Genomic DNA, 24,053 nt, shown 5'->3' on the forward strand with positions numbered 1-24,053 from the left:
GATTCAATACGTACTAGACAGTCTGGATTCAACACGTACTAGACAGTCTGGATTCAACACGTACCAGACAGTCTGGATTCAACACGTACCAGACAGTCTGGATTCAACACGTACTAGACAGTCTGGATTCAACACGTACTAGACAGTCTGGATTCAACATGTACCAGACAGTCTGGATTCAACACGTACTAGACAGTCTGGATTCAACACGTACCAGACAGTCTGGATTCAACACGTACTAGACAGTCTGGATTCAACACGTACTAGACAGTCTGGATTCAACACGTACTAGACAGTCTGGATTCAACACGTACCAGACAGTCTGGATTCAACACGTACTAGACAGTCTGGATTCAACACGTACCAGACAGTCTGGATTCAACACGTACTAGACAGTCTGGATTCAACACGTACTAGACAGTCTGGATTCAACACGTACTAGACAGTCTGGATTCAACACGTACCAGACAGTCTGGATTCAACACGTACTAGACAGTCTGGATTCAACACGTACTAGACAGTCTGGATTCAACACGTACTAGACAGTCTGGATTCAACACGTACCAGACAGTCTGGATTCAACACGTACTAGACAGTCTGGATTCAACACGTACCAGACAGTCTGGATTCAACACGTACTAGACAGTCTGGATTCAACACGTACTAGACAGTCTGGATTCAACACGTACTAGACAGTCTGGATTCAACACGTACCAGACAGTCTGGATTCAACACGTACTAGACAGTCTGTCTTCACCGCGTACCTTTATAATTCAGACAAATAACAACATGGAGATTTTGTCTGATCCTCTTCATGTATCTGTCAAAGGCCTGCTCAATCTGGTCAAGTTTTTTGGTCTGAAGTCCTCCAGGCAGGATGTGGCCCACAATCTCCTGGACGTCTGCTTCACTGTAGAACCCCAAAAAGGATCCTGAGAATGATAAAGTAAACAGGTTTTTTTTAAAAGAACCAGTAGTTCTTCTGTTATTATAAATTTTGTAGTGAACCAGGATCAAATATTGAAACAAAATATCCTGAAGGACTTAAACAGTTTTAACAGATGAAAAACTTCATGGAAAACCCTTGCCAAATTTCAGAAGTAATACAGAATAGTTTACTGTAAAACTTACCCTCGCCCATGACCGCTGCTACATCGTAGAGACATTCCTCCCCCAGATCCTCATGCACCAACAGAACTGCAGGCTTGCCATTGATGCCAGCATGGTGGCAGCTGAGCCTGATGTGTCTCTTCAACACCTGCAGGTTGTGGGAGGGGAGGGACTGTGGCTTGGGTTCAAACAGCTTACAGTGGGACACATAGGCTGCCAGTCTGGTCAGTGTTGCTCTGCCTGTACAGTAGCTCATGCCCAGCAGGAGGGCGTGACCTCTTGGCTGGGACTTTAGGAGAAAGGTCAAAGTTCACATAGTTTTTCACTGTAGTTTACTTTTCTCTGATAATAAAGTTTTGATTGTAATAAAACAAATAATAAAATAGTCTGAGGCATCTGTTTCTTTCTTTAGGCTCTGCCATGTTTACTTTCCCTGACTAAAGCTGGGTGAACTCATAATGTCAGAGAACCCATAAAACAAATAAAAACCAATCATGGGCTCTGTTGATTGATCACACCATCCAATCAACAATTTTTTAACGTTTCCTAATTTAAAGTTAACCTTATTTCAATGTATCTTTTAGCTGTCCTAAGGATTCTTTACACCTACTTAATTATAAGGTTAAACTGAAAAGCACAACAGAAAGAATACCATCAGAGCTAAAACTTACAAGAACACGACTGAGCTTAGCCGCGTGATGTATGGCCTCTGAAAAAAATACTAAATCGATTCTCTGAGAGGTGCCTTTGTTATATTTGTTGAGACAACTGCGCAAGGCCTCAGCTAAGGGTTCTTCCCCAGTCTCCATGTAACCTGTACAGAGAACAAAATAGTTTATTATAACCACAAGAAAATTGTAACACAATATATGGTCAATGTTGTCAGTTTTGCAATGAAGAAATTTTAATACCCTACTAACAGTAAAATGACAGTAACCCAATCATTAGACACAGTGAGTCTAAACTTAGCCACACCCACATATCAATAGCCACACCCCACAAATACAGCATAGTTAGCCACAGTGATTTCAGCATTAGACTCTTCAAGGCATTGCATGCACGTTAAATATCTGAACAAAAACAAAAAATAAATTTAAAAAAAAAATGTTTTTGAAAAAAAAAAACTTGTATAAATTGAAACAAGACAAGTAGAATGTAAATTTTTAAAAACTGTGAACAAAGAAAAAAATAAATAATAACTTTTCTTTTATAAAAGTTAAAAATTTCATAAAAACATTTTCAAACGAAACTATTAGTTGTGCTATGATTTTTTGTGATTACAATTTTTTTGCAGTTCTCAGCACCATGAGAGTGAAGTTCAACACTGGCCAGTGCTACATACAACATTTGTGAATGTGAGACAAACATTGGTGATTATAAATATAAAAATAAATAGTATCACAATGTGTCCACTGAACCAAAACTAAACATTAGCAACTTACACTACTTGCCCAGCTGTTGGTAATGTGGAATTGAATTCATGAGTATTATTGTGAATATGTTGATAAAAACAATGTTTTATTTCTAGAATAAACCTTTTGGATATAGCTATTTACACATTTTAAAAAATACATTAAAATCCATATTGATTAGTAAAAATCTGATTTTGTTTTTCAATACAAGATTATTGCCCAAAATCTAATTATAGCATCAGTTACACTGCATTTAACTAAAGAACGTAAAAGAAATTTTTTTATGCATAAATTAATTTACCCTTTTCTGCCTGGAGTCCATTAGCCTCAGCATGACAGGCCATGTAGAACTTTGAGAAGATAAAATTTGTCAAGTTGCTGGACTGGCCAATGATCTGAAACACAATAAAATTATGAACCCAACATGTCCTTCCCTATATTCTGATTAGATAGGCCTACCTGAGCCCAGTTAAATAAAAAATAAAAAGAAGTAAATAGACTAAAAAAAATCTATTGTTAAAGCTTAGAAAATAATCAGGTTATAGATACCTTCACAATAAAATTAAATCCACATAAAATTAAAAAATATAAATCTACTTTTGATCTGATTATTGCAATTTTATTACCTCATTAAATGAGAGAAGTGCACCATTGTAGACTTCCTGTTTGGCGTCTGCAATCAGTCCTGCTTTAAATGTCACTCCACGTCTGCTACTGGAGTTCTGGCTTTTCTTTAAGTAGTGCTCATCTTTTGCTGGTGGATTTAACATTTCAAGTTTCAATCTTTGTGGATGTCACATTCAGAGTTTCAATCTTTGTTGATTTCATAATTTGAATATTTGTTGTGGATGCTGTATTCTAAGTTTAAATGTCATAATCACAGTGACACTGTTCTGTTGATGATGCATGCATAATTTTAATGTTTGTAGTGATCATGGTGTGTTTATAAAAAAAATAGCCAACAACTAACCATTCATTGTGTTGTCAGGGGCAATAACTGCTGCAGCATCAGAAATGTGAGGAGAGGCCTGAACTGATTCTGGTCAGAAGAATACAAATATTTTAAAATTCTGCAGCCTAAGTTAACTAAAAATTTTTTTTCAATGTAACTCTAATTTGACCTCTATTTAGGCAGAAAATACATATTAGGTTCCATTTATTTCTTAGAGATGAGAATGATGTAAATCTTTACAAGAGCACCAACAAATTACATATAAGTCAAGTTTTTCTTTAGACCTAGCAATCCGTTGGGTAGAGGAAGTAACTTAATATATTTCTTGACCTCGACAATCACAAGTCTAAATTGAGATCTGAACTAGAGACCATCTGGCTACCAGCCAAACACTCTAGCATTTGACCACGACATCCCAGTAAATTACGTATATTATTACACAAAAAGTAACAGAATATTTTCACAGGTGAAGTTATACAATTATTATAGCACATATTAAAGTAAAAGAAATCTTTATCCTCACTAAAGTTAAAAAAAATTATATATACAGTATTACACACCTGATGGGCTAGTGCAAGTTGGACTTGAACCAGCACTTTCAGAATCTGAACTCTCAGACTCGTCTGATGTGATGTCTGTAGGTGACAGAACATTTGAATTGTCTTCTCTTGTTTCAACACCAATAACATTGGCGTCTGCATGTTTAGCTGAAAGCAGGAGAAACAAAAATAAAATGAAAATAACACAAGATAAACATAAAAGAAATGATGTTTAAATTTCTACCTTTATCTTGTGCTAGCAGTTAAAAATTGTTTTTGTATTTTGAATATTAATGTATATAGAAATAAAAAAGTTCTAGTACATGCAGTAGTCGACATATTTGTTTCACTGATCAAGGCATTTGGTGAGTCTTCTGTGAGTTTTTCATCAAACACAGGCTGAATGGAATCTCTCCTGAAACGAAATATTTAAGTTTTAAATTATTTGTTGTCAAAAGGTATTTTAAAATTACTTATTGTCCAAAAATATGTTTAAATTACCTTCTGTCATGAAACTATTATAAAAATTACTTGTTGTCAATATTTTAAAATTACTTGTGGTTCAGAAAATATTTTAAAATTACTTGTTGTCAATATCTTAAAATTTCTTTTCAATATTTCAAAATTATTTTTTATAAAGAAAATATTTAAGTTTTAAATTGCTTGTTGTCAAGAAAATATTTTTAAACTGATTGTTGTCAAGAAAATTTTAAAGTTTTAAATAAGTTGTTATTGAGATAAGATAATAATAATTGAGTTAAAAAAATCTGATCCTCCAAGAAATAAAATACGTCCATGTTAAGAAAAACACTAAATAAAAAACTGACCAAATTTAAATGCTCAAAATAATGCTCATAAAAAAGTAAGTATTCTGGCCTGATGGAACAATGGAATTGAATGCAAATGATGTTTTAGATGAAATAATTTTACACAAACATATAGGGGACAAAACTGTCTACACCTCTCCCACATAACTACCAAGAATGTCACCAAAGAGGAAGAAAGCTGTTAACTTACTCAGGTGAACTTCCATCTTCTCTTTCTTCTGGTCCACTAACTTGACCCTGATCAAGTTCTTGTATTGGTGTAGCCCTCTGTAAGAAACACGAAGCACTTGGGTTAACCATTGTGGCTGATCATTACTTACTGAGGGTCATCATTACTTACTGAGGGTCATCATTACTTACTGAGGGTCATCATTACTTACTGAGGGTTATCATTACTTGACAGTAAAGTTTCCAGTAGTATCAAATCAAAGAGGGTCATCATTTATATTGATGAAGTTTAAAGTATCATTAAACCAATGCAAGCTAGAATGACTTTCAATTTCAAGAACTATGAATGATTTGATTTAGTTACCTGAAAAACTAATTGTTTCGTTATATTCTTACCTTGTATTTCAGTTCCCCTGAAACTATTTCATCACTGACACTTTCTCTCTGTGTACAGAAATGTTTGACCACTTTCTCCTCCAGTAGTTGACTGAACCAGTGCTGGTCTGAGGACAAAAAACTCACGGAACTAAGAATTTATTTTTTGGTCCCGATTTATTAATCAGAATCACTACTCTATACTAAATTCTACACCAAATATTATCAAATTACATTATAAATTACATTTAGACATTCTATATCTAAAACTAAATACTTCTCCAAATTACCCTCAGTGTTAATAATTCTATCTCCAAAAACTCGACAGACTTCATGGCACCAGAGTCGAGCAATAACTTGCATCATTGGCGCTGAGTTATGTCCCTGCTTCCCTTTCTCTGGATACATACAGGAAATAAATGTAAATTTTAAAAATGTTAAAATCTGGTGTAACATTAAAAAAAAATGTATGTAAAAAAACATTAATTGATTTCTATGTAGGCCTACAATATAACCACATTTTAAAACCATAAAATAGTAAATCCAATATTTCAGTTATTAAAAAAACTAACGTTGACCTTTTTTCTTTGTTTTTGTCTTTTTTAAAGGGGTGCGGGGTGACATGAGCATGATGCCTTGTAGGACTTTGGTGAGGTCGTGTAGGGTGAAGATATAGTGGGGCTGTGTGGGGCTGGGCTGGAGCTTCTCCTTGATACACTTGTAGAGTTCCAGGGCAGCTCGACTCATGGCCTGCATCAACAAGTTCAACTCAGTTGTTATCAACATGTCATCAACACGTTCAACTCAGTTGTCATCAACACGTTCAACTCAGTTGTCATCAACACATTCAACTCAGTTGTCATCAACTTGTCATCAACACATTCAACTCAATTATTAATATTACAATCAACTCCTTAGTGATGTGTATCTACCTTGGATGATGGTTATCTACCTTAGATGATAGTTATTTACCTTTGAGAATTCATGCGGATGTTCCACGGAGTAGGTGGGGAATTCTTCCAACCAGGTGTAGAGAGGTCTGGAGAACAAGGTGACCAGTCCATCTTCAGAAGGAGTGAACATGGTCAGTGTCAGAAACTGTCTGGACAGTCGAGATGACATCACATGACATGCCTTGCCTAATCCAGTACCTGAACAAATTGTTGAATTTTTTAGTGACATGACATCACATGACATGCCTTGCCTAATCCAGTACCTGAACAAATTGTTGAATTTTTAGTGACATGACATCAAATGACATGCCTTGCCTAACCCAGTACCTGAACAAATTGTTGAATTTTTAGTGACATGACATCACATGACATGCCTTGCCTAATCCAGTACCTGAACAAATCATTGAATTTTTAGTGAGATGACATTAAATGACATGCTTTGCCTAATCCAGTACCTAAACAAATTGTTGAATTTTTTAGTGACATGACATCAAATGCCTAAACCATTTCCCATTGTGCCCAACACACATGGGGCAGATGAGGTAGAGTTCAACTGCTTCAGAGGCCTCGGAATATGAAGTGATAGCTTGGTCAGCTGAGCCTATTTTGTTTCCCTAACGTTAAGTTAGGTACTCATCAGAGCTGGGTGGACTCAGGGACATTCCACGGATTTGAACCAGGATTCAAACTCAAGACTCTCATTGGCGGTCTAGCTCTCTACTGCTAGGCCACATCATCCCATATTGTGGTTATACTGATCAGGAAATAGTTCCTAACTAAAAGAAATATATTTTTGTACACTGTATCTTAAAAAATTCATTTCCATTCTTCATTTTAATATGACATGACATCAACCCAACTTAATGAATCAAGAGTTCTAAACTTTACCAAACCATGAATTATTGTGAACAATTAGAGTAACAGCCAGATAAGGAGTAAAAATTCCAGAATCAACCAGAGAAAAAAGTTCAGCCATACCTGGAGCAGATGGCTGTGTGGCTGCAGCTATAAAAGTTGCCTCCCTAGACGTCTGGAACTCCACATGTCTTTTGTCGTACAGCGCCCCAGTGGTGAGGATACATCTCATCAGCTCCAGGGGGGGCTGGTAACCTGATATGGATGTTTGTCTTATACAAGCAATATCTATATCATAGGGGAGTTCGCTTAAACATGTTTAATACTTCAGTAATGTAAACGATATTTGATATGATCAGATCAAAGCAATGAAGAAAAGCTAAACACACAAAAATAGACAGTAGTTAGCTATTAGTATCAGAGAATAGAGTAAATTTAGTAAATTGTAACTCTTGCACAAGAAAATGATAAAAGAGTTATGCCATCCTTCCAGCCATTACTTTTGCAATTCTTAATACAACACATTTTTATTTTTCCATGTTTAGGAAAAGAAATGTTGTGTTAAGTCAATGAATATATCGTAAACTTTTGTTTACCCCCCACAGCTGGTGCCATGTTGAGGTCATCAATAAAAAACAGGTGTCGCAACTGGTCATGGGTGCCAGTGGGTTTTGATCCTGGAACCTGGACATTGCTTTTGTTCTGGATGGTGCTGATGTGGGAGGTCACCAGGTCCAGAAGAATGGATGAGGTGATGCTGGGTGCCATGGTAACCATGGTGGACGCCATCTTGGACAAGACCAGACTCTGAGGGAGGGAAACAAAATGTGTGTGGCCAGGTCTGTAAGGGAGGGAAACAAAATTTGTGGGGACACATCTACATACACATTCACCTAATGACATATAAAACATTGAAACTCTTATAAGCTTAAGAAATACTAAACAAATACTTCTGAGAATTATCCACATAGCAGGGCCACTATGTATGTTTTTTGATAATTAATTTTCATTTTTCACAACATAATTACATCCAGTGACAGAATATCTAAAACTAATATTATGTTTTAATCTGCCTTTATGGGAGTAGGCCTATGTATGGTCTGTTAATTTATCAGTTAACTAAAAAAAAAACCTGACTGACCCGCACAAGAGAAGTCTTCCCCACACCTGGTGCTCCAGTCAGTAGAACAGGCTGGTGGGCTGTCATCAGAAGTTCCAGCAGGTAGGCATAGCGTTCCACCTAGGGGGAGTCAGGTGCTTCAGGTCAGGTCATAGGTTTCAGGTGTCTCAGGTCAGGTCATAGGTTTTAGAAGCTTAAGGTCAGATCATAAGTTTCAGGTGTTTAAGGTCAGGTCATAGGTTTCGGGTATCTAAGGTGAGGTCATATTTTCCGGTGTCTAAGGTCAGGTCATATTTTCAGGTGTCTCAGGTCATAGGTTTCGGGTATCTAAGGTGAGGTCATATTTTCAGGTGTCTAAGGTCAGGTCATAGGTTTTAGAAGCTTAAGGTCAGGTCATAAGTTTCAGGTGTTTAAGGTCAGGTCATAGGTTTCAGGTATCTAAGGTGAGGTCATATTTTCAGGTGTCTAAGGGCAGGTCATAGGTTTCAGGTGTTGGTTGGATGTTTGGTGATATCATTCAGGTGTTAGATGTCAGGTATTTGCTGAATTTTATGTGTTTGTTCATTGTTAGCACTTTGTATGTCAGATGTTTGCTGAATTTTATGTTTATGTTCATTGTTAGCACTTGGTATGTCAGATGTTTGATATTAAGATGATACACAAACAGAGTGAGATACCTCTGGTGTTACATAAAAACCAGCCAAATTTTTAATTCGATCTTGTGGTTGCTTGTCAGTCCATTTCAAGAAGGTCGACGACTTTTCATCCACATACAGGTCGAAGATGTCACAGCCCAGTGGCAGGTGAATGGAGTGAGTGCTGCGGTACAGAACATTGGAGGCAAACTGGCCAAAGTTGTCCTTGTACCTGGCAATAGGATAAACAAAACATTGGAGGCAAACTGGCCAAAGTTGTCCTTGTACCTGGCAATAGGATAAACAAAACATTGGAGACAAACTGGCCAAAGTTTTCCTTGTACCTGGCAATAGGATAAACAAAACATTGGAGACAAACTGGCCAAAGTTTTCCTTGTACCTGGCAATAGGATAAACAAAACATTGGAGACAAACTGGCCAAAGTTTTCCTTGTACCTGGCAATAGGATAAACAAAACATTGGAGACAAACTGGCCACAGTTTTCCTTGTACCTGGCAATAGGATAAACAAAACATTGGAGACAAACTGGCCAAAGTTTTTTTTTGGTACTTGGCTAAAACATTTTTTTGGTAGTTGGCATGAGGAACCAAAGAAAATGACAATTTTTATTGGAATTTATTATCTAATTAAATCTCACCTGTCATGGAGGTGTCCACCAAAACCCCAGATGAAAGAAAAAGAAAACAAGTTCTTCAAAACTTCTAGATAATTGGGTACAACAGCCTCAATTTGAGAGGTGTTGGCTAGACGGCTTCCCATTGGTCGGTCCTTGTCTCCTCTGCTGTCATGCTCTGGTAAACAAAAAGCTTACTTAGTTTGTAAAGCAAATAACCTTTTTCTCTCATTAAAACTTTAAGTGGATTTGACTTGGCAGAAGATAAAGGACAAAAATAGATTGCAACAAGCCTGAACTCCACATACAAGGTTACACATGTCCTGATACATGTCAGTTATGAAAATATGTAAAATGCCCTGTCATTCAAACAAATGTTAAATATGCCCTGTCAGTTATAAAAATGTTTACTTATGCCCTGTCAGTCATACAGATATTTACCTATGCCCTGTCAGTCATACAAATATTTACCCATGTCCTGTCAGCCATACAAATATTTACCCATGCCCTGTCTATGTTTCTTCTCCATGACCTCCCTGTTCAGTGAACGGTCTAGCAGGGCAGAGAATATCTGGAGAAAACCTGAAATCTCAGCCACACCAGCTGCTATCTGATTGGCTGCTTCTCTGCCAATGTCAGCTGTCAGTGCTGACTGACAATTCTGGGTGACAAACTTGACAGTTGGAGGAAACACGTCATGCACCAGGCCATCTAACAGTTGCAATCTACACAAACATGGGGATTTCAGGTTAGAGAAGAACTCTTATTTGTGTAGAGCTTAGGTTTAATCTTATTAAACCAATCTGTTTAAACTGACTTTTTTGTCTTTAAAAAAACTTGTTCAATAAAATAAAATTTTAAAAGTTTAACTTAGACTCTGAGATAGAGAAATATATAGAATAAATTTAAAAGGAAATATTACATTGACATACTTTGATCTATGTTCCATACCCACACAAAAAGTGCAAAATCTATTCAAATATAATCAATTTTTACAATAAATCTAAAACATACAGGAATAAAAAGGGCCTAGATGAATGTTGTTATATGATTGAATCATTATAAAACTGTGTGTACCCTTCCGTAGTCAGGAGCCACTGGTTGCAAGCATTTTGTCTCCAGTGCTGGTAGATGGAGGTCCATGTTGTGGCCGCAGGACCAAGACACAGGACGGAACATCTGCTGATCAGAGAGGGTGAGATGGATGCCAAGTCAGTTGTCTCAAACACAATGCTTGTGGCCTCTGGAAATGGCAAGGTAACTGCTTTAGTAGGATATTAAGGTAAATATGTTGACATATTTTTTTAATTTGTATAAATAAAATGTGAATTATTTAACAAATGATGATGTACATGGCAATTCAATGAGGAAATGCCTGAATTATAATATGTGTTTATAACAATATTTAATTGCCTTAAAATAATTTATTTTTGGGCTGCTCACTTAATATAAATTATGATTGCTGCAATGCTAAAATCTATTTAAAAAACCACACGCATTTTCATTATACGACAGTGACAAAAAATATGTTAGTGTTCATTTGATATTAAATTAGTCATCTTAAACACTTATTAATTTGTGAGATGGAAAATATAGTACAATGTAACTCACCTATCTGTAAAGCAAAATAACTAGCTTTTACTTACTTATAGTTTCTCATAAAGTAAGTTTTACTTATCTTTAGCTCACTGTACATTTAGTTTCACCAACCTTTGAGTGCCACCCTCTCACCATTGGGCAGAGAGAGAAATTTATCATCGTCCATCAAAGTCTTGATCCCCTCTGTCCAAGCTGGGTCAAGGTCACCATCCAACACAAGCCACCTCTTCAATCCGTGGATCTGCTCCCCCAGTGTTTTTGTGGTTTTCTTCTCACTGGTTTGTGACATCAGACTTGTTGACAGCCACAGGCTGTAGGAGTCTCGCAGTACTTTAGCTATCAGCCCACCTGACCAAACGCCTTCACTGAAGCTGCCTAGCAGCTGTGGAATCAGAAAGACATCTTGTAAGCTTTAGAATAATAGTTCAAACAAATACAAGTTTTAGTTAAGCCTCATAAATATTTAATTTTCGTCATAAACAAAATTAAATTCAAATTAATTAAATCTCCACAAGATTTACTCTATATAAAATATATATACTAATATAAAATTTAAAAAAAAATTTTTTAATTAAAATTATTATTCAAACAAATCAAGATTTTTCCCATATAAAAAAGTACATTCTAAATAAAATATGATGATAAATGATCTGTATAAAAACGAACATAAAAATTTCAAACAATATTTATAAGCTTAATTCAAACAATCAGGTGATTATTCCACAGAAACAATGCCGTACCTCTGTGGGGGTCATGGCACCTGGGAACAGGTGAAGTACATCAACCTTGGGGTGCTGGAGATTTTTAAAAGATTAATTTCATAGGTCAAGGTTATTAGTAATTTAAGGTCAAATTTGATAATTTTACATTTATTTTGTAGATTTTAGTTTATTTGACACTATGATGTTTATTTCCCCCACTTATATCTATCTATGGAAAAAAAACAGCTCTTTTTAAAATTCCTGCTTGTGTTTTTGTTTAACAAATTTCTAACAAAAACTGATACAATGGATACCTTAAAAGCTGGACAGGGGAGGTTACTCTCAGTAGTTGGGTCATCTTTAGGCGGGTCTGGGAACTGCTTGTAGGTCAGCATATTTATGGCCCTGGCTAAAGTCTGGTAAAGTTTGGTTTTCCCACTCCCTGACTGACCCACCAGAATCACTGGGTGTGGGGAGCAGACGGCTGTCAGGAGCTCACTCAACTGGAACAGAGGAAAAATTTTCAATCTCCAGTTTTTCAGGTCACACATGAATGATTGAGGGTGATACATCTTAGCTAGAAGGTGATACATCATTTCTAGATGGTGATACATCATAGCTGGAAGGTGATACATTATAGCTAGTAGGTGATATATCATACTAGTAGGTGATAAATCATTTCTAGAAGGTGATACATCATCAACAATAGAAGGTAATAGATAACAAAACTTGTCATAACATAGAAACTAAGATAAAAAAATATTTTACTAGATTAAACAGTACAGTTTATAAAATCCATCTTACCTTGCTCAAAAACACAGGGTTAACCTCTAAATGATCTTCCTTAATGACTTCTTGTATAGCACAATGAATATTAGTAGTGTACACATTTTTCTGGTCCAAAAAGGCAGCAGTGTGAGGGAATATCTGGTACAGCAGGTCTTTGAACAGGTTCTTTTCAGCTTCATCTTGGAAACAGGGGAAGATAATTTCTTTGATGGCAAAAACCAGACTTTTTTCTTCAGGTTCTGGCACTTCAGTATCTTGTTGGCTGGGATCTGTCATACAGAGGTAAAAACATTTTTTTAAATGAGAAAATTATCAAAACTTTGAGTAAAAATAAGTTAAAATGCTATTTGATCAAGCGTTAGGTCAACTTTGCCACTATTTATAAAGAAAAACACTTGAAAAAAAAAACAAATATTCCTGGAATTAATTTTATTTTCATTGTACAATTTAGTATGTAGTGTAGAGTACATTTATGTTATTGAAGTACATTTTCGTAGAAGTAGTTCCTAAATATAATTGTTCCAAAATAAAATGTAATTTTAAAATTTCAAATTTTACATAACCAAAAACTGTTTCTGTCAGAACTTACCCTGTTCATCACTTTTGGAAGTCATTTGCTGCTGAATGACAAACCTTTTAGCAGCAGCCACAGCAAGAACTTGTTTTATCTGGTGTAGGTAGGTTGATCCTTGAGGTCTCCAGATCTAAAAATTAAGTTTGGAAATTACAAATTCTAAAATTGTAATTATTTCATTACAATAATAAAACAGCAGAAATATTTTTAAATATGTTTTACATAGGATTTTAAAAAATGTACCTACTGACCTCTGAGTAAAGCTGCTTGAAGAGCATTGTGATTTTTTTGGCCCAAAAAGTGGACTGGTGAAAGCCATTGGATTGTAGAAAAACTTGAGCGATGTGTTGGGTGTCAGGAGCTATCATGGCACAAGGGCGCATCAGTAACTGGGGACAATTCAAAGATTTCATTCATCATTTTAACTGTGTTTATAATTAATTAATAGCATCAGTAACTGGGGACAATTCAAAGATTTCATTCATCATTTTAACTGTGTTTATAATTAATTAATAGCATCAGTAACTGGGGACAATTCAAAGGTTTCATTCATCATTTTAACTGTGTTTATAATTAATAGCATCAGTAACTGGGGACAATTCAAAGATTTCATTCATCATTTTAACTGTGTTTATAATTAATTAATAGCATCAGTAACTGGGGACAATTCAAAGATTTCATTCATCATTTTAACAGTGTTTACAATTAATTAATAGCATCAGTAACTGGGGACAATTCAAAGATTTCATTCATCATTTTAATTGTTTTATAATTAATTAATAGCATCAGTAACTGGGGACAATGCAAATATTTCAGTCATCATTTTAATTGTTTTATAATTAATTAATAGCATCAGTAACTGGGGACAATGCAAATATTTCAGTCATCATTTTAATTGTTTTATAATTAATTAATAGCATCAGTAACTAGGGACAACTCATTAATTCAATTGTTTTTAACACAACTGCATTATCATTACTTAGTTTAAAATGTATGCATTTAAAAAGTGAGAGTTATGAATAAATACAATTTTTTGTTTTACCTTGAAACTGTAAGGAATGTCCTGAGTTTCTGGGTTAGCTGTGTTGAGTGTCATGAAGCAACCAAAGTTTGAACTGGCCTGGATCAGTCGGCCATTGAACATGATGTTGCCAAGCATTCTGTGCACATATGCTGGGTCAGCATTGAGTTTGGAAAAATCTGGCTGTGAACGTCTTCTGTTGGCTTTCACATGTTCTGAGGTAGAAAAGGTAAAGGGAAGTTATTTGTAATTTTAAAATCATAACCTTTCAAAAATTTTTATCTTAAATTTTATAAAATTATAAAATATTATTATTTATATCTGTCCATATTTACAAGGTAGTTTAAATTGGTGTTTTTTTCTATAGTGTTTTTTTAGTGGGAAATCATATAATTTGTTAAAGTAAAGATTTTTAAAATCTATTTTTTACTACTTCATTGTAGATGTTTTAGCACCCTAATATTTTTCTGTTTATATTTCTATGGCTATATAATCATTCTTGAATTTGTCTTTGAATTTGAATGTTCATTACCTTCTACAATTCTTTCAGATACATAACATTATGCAGTATTTACAAACATTAGTAAACTGTTCTAACAGATGGATGAAATGAGCTAAAAAATATCCTACGTACCATAAAAGAGTGGTGGAGGTTTGTTACTTTTGTACAAATCTGATTCTTTAATCTTCATCTCTCTCTCTATTGAGTGCCGCCTTTGGTCCCGTTCTGCTACCCAGCTATCCTCAAAATATGTCACCAAACCCTTTTCCTATTTAAACATTCAATTTCAAACAATAAAAAAAAAATTAATAAAAAAAAAATATAAACTACAGGATTGTTTTGTGAGAGATAGCGAGTCAATACATTTAAAAAATATAATACATACACTCAATTTTAAATACTTTGGTAGAAAAGATAAGGTACAAAAGATAGTTGAGAAGTACGTATTAAAAAGACAAATCTAAAATCAGTAGAATATTAATCATAGGACTTTACAGGGGTGATGTGACAGTGTTATGTGACAGTGTGATGTGACAGTGTGATGTGACATTGTGATGTGACAGTGTTATGTGACAGTGTTATGTGACAGTGTTATGTGACAGTGTTATGTGACAGTGTTATGTGACAGTGTTATGTGACAGTGTTATGTGACAGTGTTATGTGACAGTGTTATGTGACAGTGTTATGTGACAGTGTTATGTGACAGTGTTATGTGACATTGTGATGTGACAGTGTTATGTGACAGTGTTATGTGACATTGTGATGTGACATTGTGATGTGACAGTGTTATGAGACAGTTTTATGTGACATTGTGATGTGACAGTGTTATGTGACTGTGTTGTGTGACATTGTGATGTGACTGTTATGTGACAGTCTAATGTGACAATGTAATGTGAAAGAATGATGTGATAAAGTAAATCAGCACATAGCTCTTACATTGAATCCATGAGGAACAGTTTTTTGCCGCTCTATAGAACTTTTTGTTTCATTCTCTGCTTTAGGCAGTGGATGAAGGGTAGTCAGAGAGTTGCGTCGAATAACCCCTGCACCAGATTTCTGAGAAAATTTCATACCATTTAAATCTCTCAGTAAAAATCTAAACAAACAGCTAAAATGTTTTAATAAAATAAAAAGCATACAAATAATTCCATTTTGCAAAGAAAAAAGCCCCTTGACTGGAAAAGCAGTAATATTTGTGTCCAAGTTTTTAAAAAGTAAAAGCTTACAAGCTTGAAGTTTTGCAGATAAGGGGAGAGAAGCAGCAATGTACAGGAAATATTCAATTTCCTACAAAGAGTTACAAGTCAACATTAATTAAACCTGTACATTGACTTATTAGTCTTATAATTATCAAACATTTAGTAAATAGCAGGGCTGTAGAATTACAAATAAATAATTAATTTGACCCAGTTTGTTGGCCAAGCAGAAATGAAATTTGAATTCACATGAGCTGTTTCAAATTAAATCATTTTGATCTTGGAAATAAATTTGAATACCAAATAATGACTTACTTTAAATTTCCAACAATATTTTGTTTTGAAGTAAAATTCTAAAAAGAGTTTATTTTCTACTTTAAGAAAATATTTTAAAAAAGCAACATAAAAATGTAATTAACCGTAACAAAATTATGTTTTGATTGATTTGATAGATATTTCACTTCAACATAAATATGAGAGAAATTTATAATTTGCTATGAATTTGTTTAACAAATAGGAAAAATAAACTAAAAGGACAGTTCTTGGGACTATCTAAAGATGTTTTAGGAAAAATAAACAAAAAATATTAGTTAGACTACCTAAGGCTGTTATCTACTTTTTGGTCAGGAATTATTATAACTAGAAAAAAGTGTATGGACACAATCAATAAATATTAACAAGTTAAATAATAGGAATTTTAGATGTAAATAAAAAAAATAAGCACCCTTTTAAAAGTTATTTATGTTGAAAAATTGAAAATTAAACTTTTCATTGAAAGATTTAATTTAAACGCACAAAAATGTTTGTTCTCATTAATTTAAAAAAAATTAACATACAAATGTTTTAAAATAATTTGTTTCAACAAAAGATATTTAATAAGATATGTTGATGCCCATGAAATTATTAAATTTTTAAACTATCAGTCCAATAAAAAAGATTGTGGAAGTTATTTGTATTTAAAATGTTATTAAACATCTATAAAATAAATACAATGAAAACCTTGAGCCCTTATAATTATGGATGGATTTTAAGATACACATAAAAAAAATATCAGAAAAGTGAATATAAGCATAAAAAAAATTTCTACTTGTCTATGAACTATGAAATAGCACATACCATAGCAAACACCTGTAGATAAACAAGGATTTAAATAAAGACAACAAAACTTTATCAACGGAAGAAATAACTGTTTTTCTCTCAGAACTTAGGTATAACCCAATGGATTGATTACTCTGGTTTATACATCACCCAGTGATGGCGTCATCTTAGTAAAAGCAAATTTGTTCACACAGTTCTGCCATATTAGTATAAATTTAAAACAAAAAACACTTGGTTACATTTTTTTAAACAGTGACTTTTGGAGAATAAATGATAAATTAGTTGTGTTAAGTTGTGTTGAGTAAGGCATATAAAACAACCAAGAATTATTTAGGTTAGAAACAACATTATTAAGGAACCACCAAAAAATTATTAATTTTTCTTCAGTTCTGTTATTCCATAGCAGTGAAGCAGCATAACAACCAACATAAGTAAACTTCAACTAGAAGAGTTCAGCTTACTTTATCATAGTGTGAGTGCCCTCTGATTTGATACTGGTTCTCACTGCTCATATCTAATGTCCTGATGGCAGACCTGACGTAGTCCAGCTGTTGGCTGGTCACAGACAACAAACCTGTTGGTCAAGTTTACAGTCAGCGAGCTTTAGACTCCATTTTTTTTAAAAATTCAAAAGTGTGAAATAGTTTTGACAAAAAGACAAAAAAAACTATCAATCAATAAATGTTTAATGATGACCTTTGACCTACCTCTGGTTAACCTGTCAGTGTCATCAAACAAAACAAAACAGCCAGACTGTATCAAGCCACTCATGTACTGCAGCATGAGGGGCAGGGTGGTGCTCTCATGGCAGCTGATGGTAAACATACAGCGACCTAGGAGCTAACACCAGGAGAGGAATTTTAAACAGACAATGATGTTACTTGCTTGGATAGGATACCAAGTTAAACAACATTTTATTGTTAAACATTAACTTAATGCTTGAAAAGCTGGTTCCAAATGTGTGTTGCAAGAAAGCATATTTTTCAACAAAAATTGAATATTTTATAACATTAGTGTAATTAGCAGATAATGACTTTCTGTTTTATTAAGGCTAGAAATAGTCAAACAAATAATTACTAGTAATATAATAGTAATTTAGAAAAGACTTTTATTTTTTAATTTGGATTAGTAGAGTCAGGATGTTTTGGTGATTATTTAATATAAATACAATACTAGGCTATACAGCGTTGATCACTATTGTTTACTTTATCATGGAAAACAAATGGTTTGACTTTCATTGTTTTACTCTCTCTGGCCATTCAGAATGAATTCAAGGAGAGGTTGAGAAAATGATAATTTAAAATATATGAATTGATATAATAATTTTAAACAGATTTCAACACTTATATTCAATACGAAAATATGTAAATGAATGTAATTAAGTTCCCAAACAGCTTTAAGTTTTTAAAATGTATGATTACATAGACTTTTCCAGCCTATTGTAAAAAAAAGTATAATTATATAAAATAATTTTTGTTAGATTGGAACAGATAATTTTGGTTAAATTGAAATAAAATATTCACCTTTGACAGTTCCTTCAGTGTTTCTGTTTTCCCTGAGCCATGTGGCCCCACCAATGTACCACAGTGGAAGCTCTTCAGGGCCTGTCCTAGAGCCAGGAAGGCTCTCTCTGTGAGGGGAGTGACCACTAAAGGGCTGCTGGGGCCCTGGTATTCATAGTCATAGCTGAAGACATGGCTTAGTTGCTGGACGTAACAGGGGCTAAACTGGTAGTCAGTGGACACTGTAGTCTGTGTCCTGGGCAGCTCTTCAGCTGTGAAGGTAATAAAAATGCTCAGATTATAACAGTGACTAACCATGTTCCTAACGCTAAAGTGTAAGTTAATATTTAAAATTCACCATACATCATAGGTGCAATGTCATAAGTGTAACCCATCCATTTTGATTTTTTTTCTGTCCTAGTTATTTTATTTGGCCAACCCTATTGGACCCTGGTATTTGTTTCATAGACCTAACTACACAAAAGATGCTTTTGCATAGCATATAAATATTGTGTGTAATGGGCAATTAAAAATCATTGCTCCTCTTAGCATGCTGTGGATGGAAAACACCCATTTACAAAAGGAAGACATATTCCAAGAGTGATAAATCACATTGTATAGTGAAGGCAAATAAGAATCCATATTATTTATGATTTATTTTACAAGGAATGGGACTGCATGGCCCAGCAGTTGAGGTTAGAATGCTAACCTGAAAGTTTCAAGTTCGAATCTGAGTTCAAGTCAGTAGAATGTCCCTGAGTCCACAAAGCTCTAATGTCTACCTAACTCACATTAGGGAAAGTAAAGGCGGCTAGGCATAGTCCTGACCACACTATCCCTTCATATGACGTGGTCTCAGAATCAGGTTAACTCTAATTCACTTGCTCCATGGACTGTCAGGTTTGAATAGGGAACTTTACTTTTTTTTACAAAGAACATGCATTAAAAAGAAAGATTAACCTGCTAGTTGGCCTCTAAAATCTCTCACTTTCCGTGTCATGTTAACCCTTTCATCAGTTTTGCTAGTAACGTTGAGTGTGACATTAGGGGCGTTGTTTGTGACGACAGTTTTAGCTCTCAAGACATTTCTTATCTCCATTCTAAATTTCAGGATTTTTAGCCAGTCGTAAGCTGTGTCTGTCACTTGGTTGGTAACTAGCAGACCTGAAATATGCTCTTCAATTAGAAACGAACATCCAATTCAAATTTTAGCATGAAATTTCCATAGAATATATTGAATGTAAATTTGATGTAAAAAAATACTCAGGGTAAGTTACAAATAAGTTAATGATGCCCCTCCTCTTGTGATGTAATCCTTGTGTCCGTATAAAACTAACCCAGGTTTGAATCAACTTTTAGAATTTTAAAAATATTTGTGTTATTGTGCTTAGATGTATACTAAGTTTTAGTCAAGGATGAACATTGTTTTGTTAGAAAAAGAAGTAGGCCTACAACTTTAGTTCTTTTTCCTTTTTGCTATATAATATTTAAAAACAAACAATAAAATGTAGAAGGCCTAGATGAGTTTTAAGGGTTGTCCATAAATGTTGTAACATTCCTAAAAAGGGGGGGGGGGGTGTCAGACTTTTGTAACAATGTGTGGCGAATTAGCACTTTAGCATTTAAAAAGTTAAACAAAAAATGTATAAATGTGTGTGTGTGGAAGTATGACATCTTTTTGTAAGAGGGGGTTTGGTGTATTGTGTCTATCTAAGATAATACATAGTCGAAGGTAAGAATTCTGAAAAAAGTTAAATTATTAATGGATGACCCCTTTGTTTGAAAAACTGATAAAATACTTGAAAAATCACCAGTGGTTTAATTTTTAGAAAGTGACAATGAAATAAGTCACAAATATTTTGTCTTATGGTTGTAGTAAAATTTTAAATTGTCATTTCACAATAACATAACTATAGAAATTTCAAAATATTTTTCATAGACTAATTTGTATATTAATATGTTCCTCTTGAAGTATAATATTAATATTTTTTCTGCAATGAGTTCTTTTTTTAATGTTGCTTTCTAATGGAATGTGTTGAACAAACAAATTGAGACTATAGTTTCCCCAGATGTGGGATTTGAAGAAGAAAAACGTTTTTCTTATATTATGTGCATGAATTTTGTAAAGGTATTATGTTGGAATTATTTTAGAATAAGCCTATATGAGAGTTTAGTACTTTATTCTTGTTTTTTTTTAATTTAATAGTTTTATTTGTCTCATATTCATCATTTACTGTGTCAGTTTGTTTTGCAGATTTGATTTTTAAAAATTAGATTTGCTTTATTTCTTCTAAGTCTATGTCAGTATACTTTTTCCAGACATTTTCATTTTATTCCTATCTATCCATATAGTCTATTTTTATACAGTCAATTTTTATCTTTAATTTATCTTCAATTAGCTAATTCTAGTCTAAGATATTGATTGTTGTTTGATTGTAGAGCGCTATATATTGGTGTGTGTTTTATCCAATTATGCTTTGCTTTTATTTTCTTGGAAAATTTCTTTGTAAGCACTTCCATAAGACATTTAATTAAAATTTTTCCCTTATTTTCAGCCCAACATATATATTGCTAATAGGTGATTATCTGCTATTATCCTGAGTCTAAGGTGTTAAGATCAGATAGTCTCAGTGACCTTTACTTTAATTTACCTTTAATTTTGTTTTTTAAAGCAGTTGCAGCTAATGTTTTAGATTTTTCATTTTTTTTTCTGCCTCAGACAAGTAATTTACAGCGTCAGTTTGCCTTGCTTGTTCTTTAGTATAACAGTTTTCATTATCGGCTTGTGAGGACTGATACAGATTTACAATAGTAATACTTCTTTCGTACATGTATCCTACTTTCATTCATTTATTAAGATGGTTTACTTATACATAGATCTAATAGAAAACGTCTAATTATAATTTTATAGTAAAAAACCTGAAAATGCAAATGTTTAATTATATAATGATTCAAAGGATTTTTTTTAAGTTTTTTTTTTTTTTTTAAATTTAAAAAAGATATTACATTGAAGTACATACAACAATGCAATTAAAGGAAAGATGGGTAAATTTTTTAGAAATAATTGTGAATAAATCCTGAAGTGTTTATTTTCATGTATATAAAAATTTCAAAATGAAATTTCAAAAATAGTTTTAAAATTACCAATTTCATAAAACATCGACTATATTTTATTATTTTTCTTAACAAAACAATTTTTAATGTTTTATTTGTATATTTTTTAATTACATTTTATGTTTTTGCTAATTTGATTTGATGTTGCTTCCCCTGAATTTTAAAGTACCTTTACTTACATGGAAGATAATTTATTGTCACTTCTCTCAGACAAACTCTATCATCCATTTTTGTGTTACCCATATACACCCGAATTCTCACTTGTCAGGAAAACAGTCCTTGTGTCAGTAAATGTCAGTGACAGAACTCTTATTTTAGTCTAGGACTTACTGTCAGTGATATCCCTCTGGTAGATTCCTTGTGTCAGTAAATGTCAGTGACATAACTCTTATGCTAGTCTAGGACTTACTGTCAGTGATATCCCTCTGGTAGATTCCTTGTGTCAGTAAATGTCAGTGACATAACTCTTATGTTAGTCTAGGACTTACTGTCAGTGATATCCCTCTGGTAGATTCCTTGTGTCAGTAAATGTCAGTGACATAACTCTTATGCTAGTCTAGGACTTACTGTCAGTGATATCCCTCTGGTAGATTCCTTGTGTCAGTAAATGTCAGTGACATAACTCTTGAGTTAGTCTAGGACTTACTGTCAGTGATATCCCTCTGGTAGATTCCTTGTGTCAGTAAATGTCAGTGACATAACTCTTGAGTTAGTCTAGGACTTACTGTCAGTGATATCCCTATGGTAGATTCCTTGTGTCAGTAGTGAAGTCAGTAGCAGATACAGCCTGTGCTTGTCATTGCTGGCTAGACTTGTGTGAGCCTGCACTTCACACAACACTTCCACCAGCTGGTCTAGCTTGGAGCAGAGATTTGATCTGAAGATATTTTTTTAAGAACATTTTACACACAAACATTGATGACTACTAAGACAGGTATTGAAATTTACAAAAAAAAATTATTATCTAATAATACATGTAGTTTATAATACATAATATAACATTAAATGTGTCATGTTGATTGTGTGTGATAAATTAATTTTAAAAATGTGGTGTTTCTCTAAAATTATGTCTGATATATTACTCTAAAAATGTCTGTGATTTGCTCTAGTAGTGTCTAAGATCTATTGATCTAGTAATGTCAATGTTATTCTAGTAATGTCTATGTTGTTCTAGTAATGTCTATGTTGTTCTAATAATGTCTATGTTGTTCTAGTAATGTCTATGTTGTTTTAGTAATGTCTATGTTGTTCTAGTAATGTCTATGTTGTTCTAGTAATGTCTATGTTGTTCTAGTAATGTCTATGTTGTTCTAGTAATGTCTATGTTGTTCTAGTAACATGTATGTTGTTCTAGTAACATCTATGTTGTTCTAGTAACATGTATCTTATTCTACTAGCGCCTATGATTTGATGATTTAAAAATACCATCACACCTCTGGTGCCGCAACTCTTCCTTGTCTTTTTTCTCCAAAGTTTTTCCAGTTGACCTCTCCCAGATAACAGCCTCAGCAGTTACGACACACTGGACAGGAAACCTCAGCAGCCAGTGGCGAAATGTGGATTTGATATCCTGGCTTATCTCCTCCTGTTTAGAAAATGGTACGCTCTTGCCTAGCCTGGCTAGTTCTTCTAAGATCAATATGGGCTGGCGTGTACCTAGACATAAAGCTACACGTTACCATGTGTATTGACCAGGACAGTACCATGTGTAATGACCAGGACAGCTACAAGTATATTGTTATATAGTACAGAACTTAAGAGTATGTTTATGGTTGGAAGTTCAGAGACACTGATATATGAAGTCAAACTTAAAAAGATGATAAGAAACTAATGTAAATAAAGGTATATGTCATAAAGACTGACAGCTGTGTGTTGTACATTTGTACAATGTAAATGTGATAAAACCCCAGGGAAAGCGGAAGAGAGGGCGCCCAAGACAGACCTGGAGGAGGAGTCTTCTTGAAGAACTGAAGCCAACAGGGATGTCTTGGGAGACGGCAAAATTAATAGCCGGGGATCGAATGAAATGGAAGGAAATGGTTGAGGCCCTATGTTCCATAAGGAGCAAAGAGGACTAAGTCAAGTCAAGTCAAATGTGATAAAAAAGTGTTTAAACACAATTTACCTTCTTCAATACGAGCCTGAACGCAGGCTTTGAGTATGATCGTCATTGTGTTTTTTAGGACCTGATTGACACTGTGCAGCCATTTTGGTGCTGTTGACGCTGGCTCCACCTTGGTGTACAGGGGCAACTCCTCATCAAAAGCACCAAAAACACTCACCACTTCCAGCTTGTCACCTGCAAGTCAGTAACATTCAAGTTTGTTTTAACACATGATTTATCACTTGTTTTAACACATGTTTTATCATTTGTTTT

At 34.1% G+C, this 24,053-nt stretch overlaps 1 protein-coding gene across 1 annotated transcript in view; it reads right to left on the reverse strand.

Moving 5' to 3' along the window:
- Positions 1-24,053, reverse strand: part of LOC131943789 (dynein heavy chain domain-containing protein 1) — a 69,076-nt gene that overhangs the window by 22,018 nt on the left and 23,005 nt on the right. The window contains exons 36-71 of the mRNA XM_059304067.1: positions 23,802-23,975; positions 23,110-23,332; positions 22,402-22,553; positions 19,523-19,726; positions 18,584-18,834; positions 17,768-17,900; positions 17,522-17,634; positions 15,703-15,822; positions 14,899-15,034; positions 14,286-14,479; positions 13,495-13,632; positions 13,259-13,373; positions 12,685-12,938; positions 12,195-12,383; positions 11,920-11,973; positions 11,291-11,561; positions 10,658-10,823; positions 10,082-10,305; positions 9,605-9,758; positions 8,989-9,178; positions 8,333-8,431; positions 7,788-7,998; positions 7,315-7,446; positions 6,356-6,534; positions 5,962-6,133; positions 5,674-5,781; positions 5,405-5,511; positions 5,031-5,107; positions 4,337-4,428; positions 4,035-4,181; positions 3,493-3,561; positions 3,149-3,276; positions 2,824-2,917; positions 1,782-1,924; positions 1,132-1,399; positions 765-932 (exon numbers count right to left, since the gene is read on the reverse strand). Of these exons, the coding sequence (XP_059160050.1) occupies positions 765-932; positions 1,132-1,399; positions 1,782-1,924; positions 2,824-2,917; positions 3,149-3,276; positions 3,493-3,561; positions 4,035-4,181; positions 4,337-4,428; positions 5,031-5,107; positions 5,405-5,511; positions 5,674-5,781; positions 5,962-6,133; positions 6,356-6,534; positions 7,315-7,446; positions 7,788-7,998; positions 8,333-8,431; positions 8,989-9,178; positions 9,605-9,758; positions 10,082-10,305; positions 10,658-10,823; positions 11,291-11,561; positions 11,920-11,973; positions 12,195-12,383; positions 12,685-12,938; positions 13,259-13,373; positions 13,495-13,632; positions 14,286-14,479; positions 14,899-15,034; positions 15,703-15,822; positions 17,522-17,634; positions 17,768-17,900; positions 18,584-18,834; positions 19,523-19,726; positions 22,402-22,553; positions 23,110-23,332; positions 23,802-23,975 (5,649 nt within the window). The remainder of the gene's footprint in view (positions 1-764; positions 933-1,131; positions 1,400-1,781; positions 1,925-2,823; positions 2,918-3,148; positions 3,277-3,492; positions 3,562-4,034; positions 4,182-4,336; positions 4,429-5,030; positions 5,108-5,404; positions 5,512-5,673; positions 5,782-5,961; positions 6,134-6,355; positions 6,535-7,314; positions 7,447-7,787; positions 7,999-8,332; positions 8,432-8,988; positions 9,179-9,604; positions 9,759-10,081; positions 10,306-10,657; positions 10,824-11,290; positions 11,562-11,919; positions 11,974-12,194; positions 12,384-12,684; positions 12,939-13,258; positions 13,374-13,494; positions 13,633-14,285; positions 14,480-14,898; positions 15,035-15,702; positions 15,823-17,521; positions 17,635-17,767; positions 17,901-18,583; positions 18,835-19,522; positions 19,727-22,401; positions 22,554-23,109; positions 23,333-23,801; positions 23,976-24,053) is intronic.

This window comes from Physella acuta, unplaced genomic scaffold (assembly GCF_028476545.2).
Source record: "Physella acuta isolate Inbredline_101_S28 unplaced genomic scaffold, ASM2847654v3 ptg000466l, whole genome shotgun sequence".
Lineage (NCBI taxonomy): Eukaryota > Metazoa > Mollusca > Gastropoda > Physidae > Physella > Physella acuta.